General features: G+C 39.2%; 1 protein-coding gene across 1 annotated transcript in view; it reads left to right on the forward strand.

Annotated features, from left to right (window-relative positions):
* SPAG16 (sperm associated antigen 16) overlaps positions 1–14,543 on the forward strand; it is a gene marked incomplete at its 5' end in the record, with an annotated part of 321,318 nt that overhangs the window by 123,747 nt on the left and 183,028 nt on the right. The window contains one exon of the mRNA XM_017828480.1: positions 216–359. Coding sequence (XP_017683969.1) covers positions 216–359 — 144 coding nt within the window. The remainder of the gene's footprint in view (positions 1–215; positions 360–14,543) is intronic.

A 14,543-nucleotide genomic window follows, 5' to 3' on the forward strand; every position in this document is an offset into this window, starting at 1 on the left:
CCTGTTTTGTTGTTTTCTTCAGTAGCAGTAGAAGCTCATCTCCAGAGCATATATTTTAAATTCTTAGGAGCATAGAAAGCATCACTGCTTGTTCAGTCCGTCTGGAATCCGAGTTCTCGCTGGCTGTTGCCCTGAGCTGATGGATCTCACTGCTGTGTATTTCCCATAAAATGAAATGGAGTCAGACCATAACCTGCTTTTCTCTTCTCCTGCAGCTTGGCTTTACATCCCCGAAAAGACATCGTAGTGACTGGCAGCGATGACCACCTCTGGAAGATGTGGGCTCTGCCTGGCGGGAACCTCCTCATGACAGGCGAAGGTCACACTGACTGGCTCTCGGGCTGCTGCTTCCGTCCAAGGTTAGTGCAGGCAGTCCCCTGAAGCAGCACTAATCCCTCCTGGGGAGGCCTTGTTTGCTCTCTCTCTGTTCACTGGCCTGCTCTGACGCCTTTCTGTTCTCAGGGTAGCCCAGCACTCTCTGCTGAATTTCCAAACATGTAGATAAATGTTCCTCTGGCTTTCGGTGTGTTGACTGAAGATTGATTGCTTTTAGTATTTTGTACATCTTAAACTCTGTCCACGTGCCAGTGCATGTTACAAGGAGTAGTAAGCTTTTTAGCTCTTGCTGTATTCATTTTCTCCATATTCATGCATTATGGCAAACCCAGTTCTGCTGTTAATAATACAGAAAAGTTATGTCTTGTACTAGGCATTATTTGTCATATGACTAAGAGTATTTGAGTTTACCTAGAAAATAAGAATATGAGCTTTCCTGCTCTTTCATCATATGGATCTGAAGCTGAATTAATAAATGAAAGTGAACACTGAAAATAAAAATTAAATATTTAAGTTACAAGGGTCATGGAAATAGGGCAAACATGAAGTCCATTTTTTTGGTCTTTTCTGTTGAAATATAGAACTCCATTTTACTGTCAAAACAAAAATCCATTTGATAAGACTGAGCTTCTATATGTTGAAATTATTTTGCATCAGATTTGTGAGGCTGCAGTTAAAATAGAGTTCTTTGCTGTTAAAATAATAACAGTCTACCAGGCTATTCACCTGAGGTTCAGTTGTAAAAGGAGCATTACTAAGCTTTCAACCTTGTGTTTTCATGGTGTTTATTTTATGAAGCAATATTAGCTCTTTCCTTCATGAGGAGGAAATATATCGTATTTAATTTCATGGTTCCTCCTGATTTCTGAGTTTGTAATGAGATAGCAAAGGCACACAAATCTTCTAAACACAAGAAAATCCCCTCCCTCTTTTCAAAACCTCAAGAACATGGAGTCATGCTTTCTGGAATAAATTAAAAATGCACTTACTCCTATGAAACATAGGCTTTTTCTTAAGATGCTTGTGTTTTTTCACAGTGTTCTCTTTTTCACGTATATATCCTTCTAAGTAATTATATATATTTAAAAGAAGAGAATAATATTTAACTTAAATAACTGCACAGAATACAGGAGAAGTAGAAGGCTCAGCTTCTTATTTTAACGTGGTAGGAAAATTTTTCTATTAGTGAATGACAGATTTCACAGAGTTTGTGAGCACGCTGGACATCCTAAGTTTAAACTTGAAGATAAACAGAATGCTGCCTTACCTCTTACCTGTTATGAATATAAAACTTATCACAGGGAAAGAAAGGGAAATACAATTAGAAGAGCATGTTATCATTTATAAAGCTGCTGGGCATGCTAATCAGATTTCGATAATGCATTGTTACCATGACACCCGCTGACTCAGAGACTCAAAACTATTTTCTCATTAGTCTTTGACCAGAATACAGTCCTTTCAATAGGCCTTCCTATTTCTCATTCAATTATTGAAATTAAAATGAGTTGAGGTACATCATTATTCTCTTGCAGTATGAATTGACTCCTGCTGAATGCTCTGGAGTGATTCAGAATTATTGCTGTTAAAATATTGTCTTCTGTTACTGCATAAAATATATATAATGCGAGAGAATACATTTAATTTTTATTTTTTTTTAAAATAGGGGACTTCTATATATCAGTATTTTCTGGAAGTAAAACCAATTAAGTTAAAATTAAAAGTTCTAATAGCTTTTTTTTCCCTGGAATCAAATGTAGTTAACCTCCAGTTTTGTTACAGTTTTACAGATTTAAAATTACTTTTCATCCAAAAGTGGAAAAGAAGAACATTTTTGAGCCACTGGGCTATTACATCATGATCTAGGTAGAACTCCCACACTTCTGCAGTCTTTCCTTTTTGTCCTCTGTTAGATCATTTCTCCTCTCTCTCTGTAAGATCAGGTTTAGAACAATCTCCATCTCTGGTCTGAGAAGTATTCAGCGTGCAGCCCCAAGTCTGCTTTGAGATCATCTTTGTACAGCATCACGAGAACCCACACACTGGCACCCAGTCACTAATGACTTGAGGAGAAACAAATCTAGAGCTATGATGGGAATTTAACTGGTGCTTCTGCACATACAAATTACTTAAATCCTGGGAATCTGGTTTTTATATGCTCACAGTGTATTATTACTTGAGCAAGGGTCTTTCCTGTGGATGTCTGTGTAGCACCACTGTGTACATAGGAGTAAAGCTGCAAGTCTCCCTGGTAGCTGTGAAGATAGATAAAGTTGAAGCTAAAGTGGTGTTGGGTTTATGTATCCTCAGCATCTCCAAGAGCCATGAGAGAATGGGGGTAGTAGAAACCAGCAATGACAAGGTAAAGGGATGTTTTAGGCCCTGGACCTTTCCAGTTGATTGGTACATTATAGTGACGAGGATTGACATTGGTTGGATGGAGGAGTCTCTTTTTCCTCCCCACCCTGCTGACGCTGTTCTTCATTGCACAGTTATTTATTCTGAACAGCACCTCTCCTTCCCAACTGCTGAAGGCAGGGTGAGGGGAGGGTGCCTGGTTTGCTGCAGCTCCAGAGGCTGGCACTGTGTCGTGTCTTCCAACACACCCGGCTCGGTGCAGAGGGGCTCAGTTCCCCCCAGGACAAGAGATGAAGGGCAGCAGGCTGGCTTTGTGCATGTGAGGAGAGCAGAACAGTGGTGTTGTGATGCTCTCTGCACATCTGAGAGTAGGATTTTGCCTTAAGCCTTTAAAATAAAAGTAAAACTTCAAAGAGGTCCCATCATCTACAGCGTGTGGCAGCTGGGAGGAGGGAGGAGAACAGGGCTCCCTTCTTTGAAGCTCAGGTGACAACTGGTCAGACTTCAAAAACAAACAATGTCTCTGCTCCAGTCTGGCTGAATAGTGCTTTGCAGCTGAATTAGCCCTTCCAAGTTCCTGTCACTGTTGGAAAATTCAATATTTTCCAGCTTACCTTTAATATATATGAAGGAGCGAAGGAGTCACGATGACTCCTGCCACAGTCGTACACAGAGGCTTTGTGTTAGGAATCTGGAGGGCTGGAGAAGAGCAGTGTAGTGCACCTGTGGATGCCAGGTGACTCAAGTATTTGAAATAGCAGACAAAAAAAATCTGCATCTTCTGCCAGTTTCTAGAATAAGATGAGGATGTTAATGCTGCACCTTTAAGAACCACACTCTAATTACACTGATGTCTCATGGCATGTACTAGATTTATTTATCTGTATTACTGACCTTCCTGGGTGGCTAAAGTATCAAGCTCTGCAGCATAGCAGAGGTGTGTGTTAATGACTGATAAATCCCAGTGAGCAGTAAAATACTGTATTCTTGCCCTGCATGTGGGCTGGTACAATATGTAATGTCCTTAATATATTCATAAATATTAATCAAGTCAACTCTTCTAAAATGTTTGTACCCCTTTTCATGCAGACATTGTTTGGGTCAGTGGAATACAATGAATTTCTGAACTGAAAAGAAGTACAAACTGTAGGTTCTTAAAGCTATTTAAAACTTGCACTGAAAGTTGTCAAATTGTGAACTCCTTGTTATGTCCTGTTGACCTAAGACCATTCTTGCTGTTGCTATTGCAATTCTCACAGTTACTGAGGAAAGAAATCAAAACAGCTATCAATTTGTTTAATATTATATAAAAATTACCACAGCAGTTACCTTCAGTGGATTTTCCATACATTCTGTTGCTATTGGAAAACTGAAGGTCCGTGTTGTTTCCTCAGTAATTTGTAAAATAAAAAAGATGGTAAGTACATTAATGCATCAAACATCAAAATAAAGGTAGGTAATGTTTGATATCCTAGAAAAAGGTTCCGATGAGGAGATGCAAGAGAAAGATGAGGTGCTGGGCTGAAAGAACAACCCCTTTGTGTCAGAACAGAGGCAGCTCTGGGTCATATTTCTCAAAGGTGAAGAAGGTGATGTTACTCAGATGAAAATCTGTGCATGGGTAGAGGAGAAAGACAACCTTGTAGAGAGAGAGTGCAGAAGGAATTAGCAGAATATATTGAGGATGGATGTGACAAATGGGAGGGGCTTGAATGGGCTGAGGAGGGAACAGCAACTCCGTGTGGGCTTAAACTGACACAAGAAGGTTTTCAGGGGATTCTGTGGCACATGGGAGCAGGCTGTGGAGGGGCGGTGATGTTGGTGCTTCCTGAGGGACTGGGGTTTATGAGCAGTGAGCAGTGCAACATTTATGAACGTTTGGTGTGCAGAAAGCTCTGAGCAACTGCCTCTGAAACCGAGGTCTCTGAGCACGAAGTCACTGCTGAACTTACATCAGCCAGCACTTCGGCAGCCCTGAGTGCTGAAGTTTGCTCTTGACTTCACCCTGTGTTTCTAGTGGAAATTTAAGGCTTGAGATAGGGAACACAGGATACAATTTGGAAAATGCAGCTGGGTGCTCAGAACGTCTTCCCTGCTTGAAATCTGCAATGCTGTGGGTGACTGAGCACTGAGGTGGCCTCTCAAAACTATGTGTTGCTGGCAATCCAGAGAAGGGGGCCAGGGTAATAATGTTTGCTCAAAGTTTTTAAGAGCAGTGACTGATAAATAGGAAAATGTGTAAGATTCTATCAGAGTGCAAATGATTTTCTCATTCTATAAAAACTTGTAAAAAAAGTCTTTATAAAATCTTTTTAAAAAGCAAATTCCTGAGCAGAACTGATGTCAGAATAAACTTTGAAATGGAAATGAATTCTTGCTTAGGTTAGTCCCTGATTTTGGTTTTTTACATGATTTTAATTTTTTTTATCTTATCATCATTTGTTAAACTATCCAAAGATGAATTTCAGTGTGAAAAAAGGATAGACTGCAAAGCCAGGCAGAACAGTAATTGAGGAGGGGAGGGAGAGTGTGAAGAAAGCTCTGAGGAGTGATGGGAGCGAGGGGCAAAATTCAGAAAGGAGAGGCAGGCTGTGTTTCCATGATCAGATGTGGAGAGGTAACAGGCACAGTCTGACACTGCTCCTTGCTCGCTGCATCTCAGAGGATTTTATGCTTGGAGGAGAGAAACACTGAGGAGCAAAAATCAGACTTGACAGCTTGGCAGGTACAAGTACAGTTTCAGAATTTCACAGTGGACACACTTTTGTAGTTTGAGAGCCCGGAGTGCTTTGATTATCAAGGTGAATTACAAGAAGGGAGTGTGCCTCTCTGTTCTTCCATCACCTCTACAGCTCTTGGCTCCCTACAGACTGCACTGGGGAGGAGGGTCCCATCACTGGTGGGTGTTTATGCATCTTCTTGACAGTCATAATGCTCTCAGATACCAGTGTGTGGTGAGAAACATCTGCAGGGTATGAAGAGAGTCAAACAGGAAACCTGATACTAAAGATAAAAGACTGCTTTCTTCTTAGTTGCATATTGCAAATAGTATTTTTTAAATAACTAAAGTGGTACATGGCCCATGAAGCCTCAGCAAATGAAAAGCACTTCCTGACATATTGAGAAGAGTAGGTTCTTTAGTCACAGTAACGGGATAATTTAAAGAATTCTACTGACTTCAAATATATTCCCCTCGTACTTTAATAATTCCTAGTGCCAGGCTTAGATTCATTTTTATTTCGATGAGAAGAAGCAGGAATTATCTATTATGCCAGTTTGTTTAATGTACTGACTTCCAAGTTTTGATGCTGTACTTATTTGGTGAAACTAGGGAGACTTCCAGAACAAACAGTTACTGCTTAAGTTATGATTCCAGGATCTACAAAATGTTGCTACAATCTAATGTTTGTTTGCTTTAGTTAAATGCAGCAACATTTATCTGTATGGAACTGTAATTTAACATTAAGCCGTGGGATTTGACTATGCTACTGCAGGAGCTTTCTTATTAGAGACTTCACGTACGCTTTGGGGCTCTGCAAAAAATCTGTCAATGGGAAGAAGTGAAGGTTTGGAGTCAGTGATTTTAAGGTGTTGTGTTTTGTTGCCACCCGTCCCTTAGAGCCCCTGCCCAGGCTGGGTTAGCAGTCACACCAGCTGCTGTGAGCCAAGGGAGGAGGAGGGAAACATGAGCCTTCACCCTCCTGTCTGACCACTGAGCCAACCAGACTTATGGCCCTCTCAGTGAAAGGATCATGAAGATTCCCATGAATAAAAGGTCCATGGACACTGAGCTTCAGAACACTGTTTCTGCTGGTTTTTGAGTGATAAATGGTGAATTTCACATTATGCATTAAACAAAGCTGAAACTTGAAAACCACTACACTCTAAGCATTAACATAAGGAACAGTTGTAAAACTCATGTTAATCACAAAGGTCTCCATGGGCTATCAGTGGAACAGAATTATTTTGATTTATGCCTTGAAATAGAGACTTTAAAACCTAATTCAGGGCTCACTGTAGAAACAGGTGGGTTTTATACTACTGACAGTTATTAAAGAAATGTGAAATAGTCTGTACATTTTACTTAGGACTTTTGAGCACCTATTTAATGAAAAGGCATAATGATTTAATTTTTTAGAGACTCTTGAATTCTTTTCTAGTTCAACGAAGTCTTTAGTTACCAGATCACATATTAAATTCGCCAGTGGTTAGAAATGTCTTTTGAGTGGCATGATTAATTTTCAGTCACCTAACTGGCTTTATGTAACACATCCTATTTAGCAGATGAGACATTTTTTAAGGTATTTTGTCAAACTGAGCCAACACAGGAATCCAAAGAAAAAAAAAGTTGTATTCATTTGTTCTGCAAAGAAAAAACTATTTCAGAAGTCTTTCGGGCAGTTCCCCAGTGCAGGGTATTCACTGCTTGATGTTTTCAAGTACAGCAAAATTTTAATTTCAAAAGTAGCTTTGTTTGTTTCAAAACCTTTGATAAGCCTCATACTTTTTATACAAGGAAACAGTGTTCTCATAACATCATTCTCTCTCTAGCCTACAAAGCCTACTATTTTTACCTCAAAAACATGTTTGGGTGGGCATTAGATTTCCTTTGGGATTCTCAATCTCATTATTTTTATCAATAAAAAGCCTCTGCTGGACAAAGGAATAAATCACATATAAATGAAATATGAGAGATTACATGGGAAGCTCAGCTTTTGCTTAGTCTAATCCAATATCTTTGGCCAAATGTCTCAATGTCAAAGGCTTTATAAAGTATTCTACAGGATCAGTCTGGCAAAGAGAAATCAATAACCAGGTAATGGATTCGATTAAAACTTTTCCCCTTCCACCCACACCCACAAGCCAAATGTTTCTACCCGTACTAATCTCTCCTGGCTCGTGTAACTCCTGGTTACTCTCTGTGGGGTTTTGAGATGTATATATGTACATAAAGTATGTTATATATAATTTCAGAGAGCTGTGTTAACTCTTGGTGAGTATCTATTTCAAGAAAAAGCAGTGTTTGTACCTCATTTTCATTTTCTTTAGAGACCTCAGTTCTGCAATGTGCTTTTGGAAAATATGGGCTGATAATTACAGCTTTACTACATATTTAGATCCTGATTTGCTCTTCAGAAATTGCCTTTTTTCTGCCACTCCTGCCATGCCGAGGAGCATTTCCTTACACAGGTCGGGGGTCCCGGCTGATGTCCAAACTTGTGGAGATATTCTTTGTTGCCAAATCATCAGGTGTCTCCTTTACCCCAGTCCTTCTCATCTTCTGACTTTGAGGTGGTTGTATTGGCAGCCCAGCTGCCACCTGGAAGGTTTGACTTCAGAAACATTAATAGGCCATTAGTGGATCTTACCTCTCCTTTACAGAAGTAGGTTTCCAAACCAATAGAAAGACCAAAATAATGTTACCATTTTATGGATTTTGAAGTTGAGTCACAGGTGCTTTAATTACCAAAATGTATTTTGACTTTGCATCACTTTTTCTATTTTTAAATATATCCTTCAATTACCAGAACTGGCCTTGAAATCCATTCAAAACTGGAAATGCTCTTCAGGACAAAATGCACGTTCTTTCTTTTATGTCAGGAACCTTAAGAGTCTATCATTATATTGATTTTAAAAAGCAAACAGTCTGCAGTTCCATAGTGTGGTTACTGAATAGGCTCCACTTTTCATCCAGAATGACCAGGCTTTAATGAAAAACTACCTTTGGCTTCTGTTTCTTAGTTGGTGGCAATACCGACCACTCCGAGTCAGTGATTCACTAATAATGTCTCCATTACAATAATTCAGAGAGCAGCAGGAGAGAGAAGTGCTGAGGGCACTTGTGGAGAGGAAAGGGAGGAAACGGGCTGGCAGAAGCAGCAACGCTCCTATTGAGCGATTCAAATGTGTATTTGAAATAATTACAGGAAAAATACACATTGTAATAAAATGCTGCCCTTTGATGAAGCTGCACTGTGGTTTCACAGGTGGCTTTACACACTTGTTGAATTTCAAAAAGACCTCAGTCTTCACACCCACAGTGTGCGACCTTGGATACATTGGAACTCCAAGTGGGAATAAAAAGTTAGCTAGTCTTTGTATAGTACTATTTAATTTCTTATTTAACTACCTTATCTTCATGATTTATTGTTTTGATTTTTTGCTTGTCCACAAAGTAAATAGTTTTCAAATGTACTGAATGCTCTGCTTACGTAGAAATTATCTTATTTTTCTTAAGTGTTTGTCTTGTGTGCCACATTCGTTTGAATTTTAGACCTGACAATAGCCATGTTTAATACTGGGATCTTTAAACCAATCTATTATTAGTTGAAAAGATACTGTGATTATCAGTTTCACAAAACAGGTGTCAAGTTAATCTTTCTCTTGATGACAAAACTTTATTCAATTATTCAAATTCAGTAATATTTTGATGTGATTGTTTTGACTTAGAAATTAGGAGGAAACTTTCTGATCAGCTGTGTGGGTAATTAGATCTGGTGTTTACGTGAAAGAAAGTAATTTCTCTGTGACAACCACTTTGATAGAGAAAGGGAGGAGGAATATGCAGTTGAAATCTCTTTATAGAGCACCAATAAAATGGGATACTTCTAAACCTATTAGTTCAGCTTCAGTGAAGCCATGAATATGTTCTGTGGAAGTTTTGCAGAAATCTGCCTGCTCTACAAGGAGTTCTTGGTTCCTTTTCCTGCACATCTCCCTGATTTTCCATTCCTGCAGCTTCCGCTGCAGCTCCTGCCTGGGAGTCCCCAGAAGCAATTCACTTTTGCTGATTATTTATTTAGGTTATGAGAAAAAAAAATATTTTTCACTGTGGTGGGTTCAGATTTTGAGTAGTTTAGGTTTTCTTCTGGCTTCATCAGCACACTGGTTTGAGGCTGGGGAGCTGGAATTGCAGAGAGCTGTCTGCCTCCCTGGGTTGGTGATTCTCAGTTCCACTGCTCTGATCCTGAACGTGTTGCTGTCATTCTGCTCAGAGTCGTTATACACGTCAAAACATCTCTCCTAATAGAATCTCTCATGTTATGTCTCTCTGAGTGCAATTATAATCTTGATGCCTTTAACATCCTTGGTTCATTATTGCTTTCCTCTGTGCAATAAAGGCAATTGTATTTTCCCTCAAGTCTGCTGCAAGGGTTCTAGTGGAGTGGCTAAGGAGATATCCATGTTTGTTATATTGTTAAAATGAGTCCTTCCTAAAGTGCAGCTGTTAAAATAACAAACATTAGTGTTAGAGTTGACTAGAGAATGGCAATTCAATTGAGGCAATATCTAAGATATTTGAATTGGAAATAAACCCCAAATATTTAGAGCGCTTACAAAATTTTGTCTTGAGTGCAAGCTCCAGATATGAATTGCACAGCCATTTATATGTTGTATTTCTGTGTTTCCCCTCAGGCTGTGTGGTTGCAGTAATTTGGATAAGTTTGGGTACAAGACAGTTGCAGTAGCACAAGTAACGGGGGAAGTTGCCTGACTGAGCATCGGGACCTGTTTGACTGTTGAAGGAGGCGGGTGTGGAACCAAGTTCTTAGCTTGTGGTAGTTGTTTTCTGTGCATTTGAGGAGTGTGTGTATAAAACAAATGGGTAAGACAGAGAGAAGGCCACAGTTTATAGATCAGCCTTGAGAATTGTCGGGTGAGGCTTTCAGGTTTCCTGGTTTTCCCCCCTCTCTTGAGCAGTCAGGTGTTGGGCTGCATGGCCGTGTGAATCAACACTGAGTTTTCATGCAAAGCTTTGCACAGAAAGGGTGAAAGATGATATTCATTTTGGTATCCTGATTTTTTTTGTACCAACCCAGGACTGCTCATGTTCAGCATTTCCATTCCTCCTCCACTCTGGGACTTGTTATCGATCACTGTTTCCATTAACTAATTCCCTGCTTTTGAGTTATGTTCCTCTATCCCCAGGGCATGGCTCTGTAAGATCATCATTTGCCCCAAATGATGATCTTACAAACACTAGGCTAGTGCACTGTCCTGTGTGTTTTCTTGGGCTACACTGTCAAGATCATTACACAGTGTGAGTTAAATATTCTTCCAAGTGCCTGGGAAATGTTCAAATCCCAGTGCAGAACTTTCCACAGGCTGTGAAATCTCTGTGCACTCACTGAACTCTCTCTGCATATGAATATGCAGCTTAAAAATGATGCTTTGTACAAACATGCAAATGGGATTAATGACTGTGGTTCATTACTGGCTATTGGTTGCAATTAGGCATCACTGGACCACCATTCGGGGATGATAATGGATTTGAAACGACTTATCCACCACTTTGCATTTCAGAGGAACTGTGACACTGGATTATTGTTGTTAATATAGGTCATAAATCTGTTCTGTACATGGAATTCATGTGTCTGAACTCCTTCCAAACTACATTTTTCCCTACTTCAACAGCCCTTCATTAAAATTCGAGGGTTTGGAGTCATTCCAATGGAGGAAAAATGACCCGTGCTGGATGGGATGGGTGTTGAGATGAAGTATCACACAGTAATAGCACACTGTTTAATGTATGTTATGGGTATTGATTGGTAGTGTGCATGATTTTATGTGGGCTAAATACATTCTTTTAAAAATATAATAGTGTATAGAAGACTTTAACTTACATTGGCATTGTTTGAGGCAGAGTATTGGAATGGTACAGAATAGATGCCATTTCCAGAAAATATGGTAGTTTTGCAATGTTTTCTCATTATATTTGATTTCAGGTAAAAAATTATTTCTCATGAAGTTAATGGAGGACAATTTACTTGGCAGTATCATACAGGATGGTGGCACAACTGGACCCAGAAACACATTCAGCATAAGCAGCTTTCATAATTGTTGGAGGTATCACTGGCCAGGCTCCCGTGAGCTCCCTGCTTCAAACTGGATGCCAGGATGCTCCTCGCCCAGGCTAAATGGGTGTATAATTTTGTCATGGGATGCTGGACATGCACCGGCAGAAAGCTTTTAGAAAAGGCATCATATTTTTTTAATTAAAAAAATTTTTAAAAAGGTAATAATTCATTGCTCTCTCAATCTTATCTATAGTGCCTGCTGTCCTGCTGACATGCATTTTGCTACATCTAATCTCCAAGTATTGTAACTAGTTTATCTTTTTCTTTTAATTTTTATTCCTTACCTGGTACACTTCCAAAGCCTCCTAAAAGGCAATTTTATGTGTACTAAAAATTACCTTCTACCAGGTGCCTAAATGATTTTAGAATCTCATTTAACTACTTCTAAATACATTACATGATGGCAACTAACTCATTTTTTATACTTTCAAGAGACTGGCCTGCAGTGACTGGTAACACACTCTGTTTTTGGGGGGAGTACCAAGCTAGTCTTAGAAGGGTGTTGGTTTTGAATGGGACAGGCCTGACTGTGCTCGGTGTGGTTTGTAACCCCCATTGGGGCCATCCTTGTGGAAATAAAAGATCATTAGGATGATCCTGAATGTAGAACTACAAGCTGTGTTTAGAGTGGGCCAAAACCTTGGAAAAAAATGGATATTTGTGCACTGGGACAGAGATGAGCAGGTAAGAGAAGTGAGAAGGGCAGCAGGTGACATGGGATTTGTGTACGGTTGGATACAGCAGCTTCTGTTGCCAGTACTCAGATCAGAAAGGGAAAACTGTTTAAAATGTGGAGGACTTTTTAAGCTGAAACTTGTTTATGAATTACTTGAGTTTGTTGTCTGAAAATTCATGTATGCCATACTGTCACACTTTTTGGTAGTAGGAGCATGTTATATTTAAATTTTTGCAGATGCGAAACAGTCACTCTAGAAGTGCAAAGTAGCCTTAAGGAAGTTTTAATCAAGAAGGTGAACTTCATTAAAACAAAACATTACTCTTTTTATGATGCCTAGTCCTGGTGTCTGTCTATCCAGAAGCAGTGACAAGTGGTGCTGTGCCAAAAACCTGCTTTATTGTTTTTCCCTCGCTGTCACAGCCAGGCAGCACCGCAGGGGGGAAACAGTTATCCTGGCATGGGTCAATGTGTGAGCATGAAATATGATAAAAAGATCTAGCAATTAGGTAATGTAGAATGAAAAATTACCTGGAGTTTTGCACTTGGCATACTACACATTGACAGTTCTGAAGATTTGCAGCCAACAGCCTTATGTCACAGGTTTTTGCAGGATGGTTGCATTTTGCTTCTCCAACAAAAAGCCATGTACCCATGTGCCACCCACCATCTGCTAGTTGCTGTTGTGCTTCCTGGCTTTGGAACGTCTTCCTTGGTTTGTAGAATGTTTACAATTGATGTTGCATTTTTGAAATTAATTTTTTTCTTTTTTTTTTTTTTTTTTTTTTTTTTTTTTTTTTTTTTTTGAAAAAAAAAAAAATTTTTTTTTTTTTTTTTTTTTTTTTTTTGCTCAGCTTTGATGATAGATGAGAAAAGAAAAAGTATTTTTTGTATTTTTGCTACTGGGTGTTCCAGCATTCACCTTCTGTATAAATGACATTTTATGTCTATTAATAAAATGAGTAAAATTGGGTTTAAGATTATCCTGGAGGATGAAACATATTACAATGACTGCATAAAATGGGTCTTAGACACATAGTCCATGAGGATAATTACAGCAAGGCCCAAAAGAACAGACACCAAAAGAACTATGGGTTTTTAATAAGAAGTGTCACTGTAAATAATTAATGAGTCTCAGAACTCCAGCAACAAAATAGTGAACTATATCTCAGGTCTGTTTCAAGGTTACAAAATCTCTTAGAAACAAAATCTTTGCTGCTGAGTGTTTTGTTCAAATACAGACTCAGAACATAAGGGTGGCTCCATATGCCAAATTTTTCTGGACCATTGTCCTGTCCCCAGCAGTGAGTACCAGGGGGTGCCTGGGAATGGCTAAGAATAGGAAAGGCATTTCTGAGGTTTTGTCTTAGTACCCTCCTGGACTCTACCTTTTATTCCCCAGCATCTTGAGCCAGATGCAGTTTCCATGTAATCCTTGGTGTATTCCTCTTGCAGAACTTTGTCCCATCTTTGTACCCACAGAGACTTGGATCCACATCATCCTTTATAGAGGAACTGTGCCAGTCTCCTGCCTGGTGTGGAAAAAAATACCTGTTGTCTTTTCAACAATTTTAATGGGAACTTTTTTAATAATGTGCTGACCCCAGCATTTTTTAAATTCAGCCCAATTTTCACCTTGTCTGGTGAGAAGAAAATGAGGGGCTGTGACAAATATGCACCATGGCAAAGCAGGAGAATAAAGCAGAGTTACAATGACTGCAGAGCTGAACTGATGTTTGGTAATTCCATCCCTTGCATTGTTTTCAGTAGCAAAGGAAAAAGGGAGTGTTTAAATACAGCTCTCATAAGCAGAGGTGGGACTCCGTTGGTAAGTGTATGCTTTCCTAAGTGTTTTTAATCTTGTTTTCAAGAAAAATGAAGCTTACAAGGATGTATTTCCCCTCCACCCCCATTTCATGTTCCTTATCCCTCTTCCGTGCTCTCTAATGACTTTTAACTTGCTAATGACTTTTAACAGGCTAATTCTGGCAAAATGAAGAGAAAAGTCTAAAGGATCAGTCAATTCCTGGTATATTTATTTAGTCAACAGCTAAGATGATATGAAACAAGGAGGCAAAAGATGCTTCTGTAAGCATTCAGTCTTCATTAGTTCTGTTTTTTGTGGAATAGTTCAGTTTTTCCAGGCATTTCCTTCCTATATCTTTCCTCTTTGATTTAGCATAAAATTTCAGCAAAATTTAAGTAATCTTTAACAGTATTTGAAGTTCTTGCCTTGTACTTTGCTATGTTTAGGGTTTACCTCTGCTGATACTGCAAATAATATAGAAGCTTTTAGGATTTTGCTTTAGAATAATTGC

The sequence above is a fragment of the Lepidothrix coronata genome, unplaced genomic scaffold (genome assembly GCF_001604755.1).
Source record: "Lepidothrix coronata isolate B3197 unplaced genomic scaffold, Lepidothrix_coronata-1.0 Scaffold149, whole genome shotgun sequence".
Taxonomy (NCBI): Eukaryota; Metazoa; Chordata; class Aves; order Passeriformes; family Pipridae; genus Lepidothrix; species Lepidothrix coronata.